Source organism: Pinus tabuliformis, chromosome J (assembly GCF_031772625.1).
Source record: "Pinus tabuliformis cultivar Carrire ecotype Pingquan chromosome J, CPIR1, whole genome shotgun sequence".
NCBI classification, from domain to species: Eukaryota; Viridiplantae; Streptophyta; class Pinopsida; order Pinales; family Pinaceae; genus Pinus; species Pinus tabuliformis.
The window spans coordinates 348,046,941-348,049,019 of NC_142295.1; the positions used below are offsets into that span (position 1 = coordinate 348,046,941).

The 2,079-nt window shown below is 43.7% G+C and overlaps 1 protein-coding gene across 1 annotated transcript; it reads right to left on the reverse strand.

Moving 5' to 3' along the window:
* Positions 1 to 527: 527 nt before the first annotated feature.
* LOC149227186 (uncharacterized) lies at positions 528 to 1,687 on the reverse strand. Its single transcript, XM_089377703.1, has 2 exons — positions 1,433 to 1,687; positions 528 to 1,349 (listed from the first exon to the last, which is right to left on the reverse strand). Exons 1-2 carry the CDS (start codon positions 1,544 to 1,546, stop codon positions 792 to 794), a joined length of 672 nt encoding a protein of 223 aa, XP_089233829.1. The 5' UTR covers positions 1,547 to 1,687; the 3' UTR covers positions 528 to 791.
* Positions 1,688 to 2,079: the final 392 nt, after the last annotated feature.

Sequence of the window (2,079 nt, forward strand, 5' to 3'; positions counted from 1 at the left end):
GGAAACTTTAAAAACACTTACAAAAATTAATCATGCATCTTAACAAAAATTAAAAAATTAAATATCCATCTTAACAACAAAAGCCCAAGTCACTATCTTATCATTTAAAACACCCCTTTCAATCCAAACAGTTAAGTCACTATCTTACCATTTAAAACACCCCTTTCAATCCAAACAGTTATTGTTGCAATTATCAAATATAATTAACAAAACTTGAATGATATATTATTTTATAGCATTACCTAACCACTCATATATTCCAACTTAAATTTGAGATCCACTATACTTCCAACCACAAAACATAACATATTATCCACAACTCATTTTTCACTTACCACAAACATATGACACCGAACCACATAATTTCAACGCATAACACCACACTCCACAATTCATGTTTTCAACTTATCACAAACATATGACACTCGACCACATTTCAGGGCTTTCAAACCCTGCAATCAAGTGATTGCAATGGCCATTAGGGCACTCATCACAAACGCCAATACCCACAGATGTATAACCTACTATGGACAAGAACAAGTTGAACACAATATATTTCAGGAATTCCATGTTTAAAAATCCATGGCCTACAAATATCCTCCTTCACAAGGATGAATGTTAAAATTACAACAAAAACCACAAGCCTTCTACTTACACAAAACCATTAATCAACCCTGTAACAATAACAATAATCATAATAATAACGAGTATAGACACCTATGGCCACAACAGGCCATGCAAAATGTCAAAGTGTCAGACTAGTTTACAGTTAGAAAAATAACCGCCCGATCTCATTTCTTGGCCTTCTTTGCAGCAGGCGCCGCTTTCTTGGGCTTCGGGGTAACGGCCTTCTTTACAGGTTTGGCCGGCTTCTTAGCAGGAGCAGGCTTCTTGGCGGGGGCTGGCTTCTTCGCAGGCGGGGCAGCCTTTTTAGCAGGCGCTGGCTTCTTAGCCGGTGCTGCCGCCTTCTCCACCTTCTTGGGAGCCGCTGCAGGCTTCGGCTTAGCGACCTTTGGAGCCTTGGCTATTTTGGCGGCAGGTTTAGCGGTCTTGGGAGCCTTCTTAGCCGCTACCTTGGGCTTAGCTGCGGGCTTCTTGGCCGGGGCTTTAGGCTTCACAGGCTTGGCGGCCTTCGGCTTCGCAGGCTTCTTCAGCTCCTCAGAAAGCTTGAAGGAATTCTTGACCTTTGTAAGCTTGCCAGATTTGGCAAGATTTCTCAGCTGAACTGCTAGCACCTTCTTGAAATTCGCAGGCAGTTGGGACTGGTACTTCTTCCCGATATAACCTGCGATGGCATACTGGCTTGACCCGGTCCTCTCCTTCAAAGAAGTGATCGCTTCCGTGATCATCTGCCAAGAAATCGAAAAGAAATTAGATCCCTGCGTTCAAAATTTAAATCCAGAAGAAAATTCAGGGAGCTAGCAATAAATACCTGGAGATATGTAGGATGAGAAGGTGGCGGTTTCGATCCCTTGGAAGCCCTCGGCTTCTTTTCCTTTACAACATTGTTAGCTACAGGCTCGGCAGTTGTCTCAGCTGAAGCCATTGTTGATAGCACCGAATTCTTCGAGACCTGTAAAAAAAAGAGACGCTAACAAAAGCAAAATCGAGATCTTGGCAGACAAAATCAAAAGCGGGAAGACAAATATCAAGAAAATAACCGTTCGGATGGTAGAAAATGGGTTGTTATCGCTGCTCATATATACAGGGGGGCAGACGAGGGTAAGTAGAGACGATCACCGTCCCCCGGTTGAGCCGGCGGGTCAACGGCTCATTTTTCCGCCATGCAGTTGATCCGACGGTCGGGAGTGGCCCGCCTATCCTCCCACGGATTGACTATTCAAAGCGGGATTCGTTCTCGCGCGTTGGATCGTTTCTTATCGACGGTCGGTGTTCTTTCTCGTGACTTTTTGAAAAAATTTAGTTTTGGCTTGTGGTGGGAACCTTGCGAGCTTTGTGTTTCTAGGTCTTCTTTGTGGCCCTAATTTGGGTGGATCTTTTGTCCATGTTGTGCCATCTCTACCTTTCTTGAAAGCTTATGAGCTTGGCTTCAAGATTGATGCAATTTTCTTGACAAGT

Bases quoted from the DNA above. Each gene is read 5' to 3' on its own strand.
- LOC149227186 (XM_089377703.1), bottom strand. From the start codon at position 1,546: ATGGCTTCAGCTGAGACAACTGCCGAGCCTGTAGCTAACAATGTTGTA. The intron at 1,350-1,432 runs GTATTTATTGCT...ATTTCTTGGCAG, and splicing joins CTCATCCTACATATCTCCAG to ATGATCACGGAAGCGATCAC.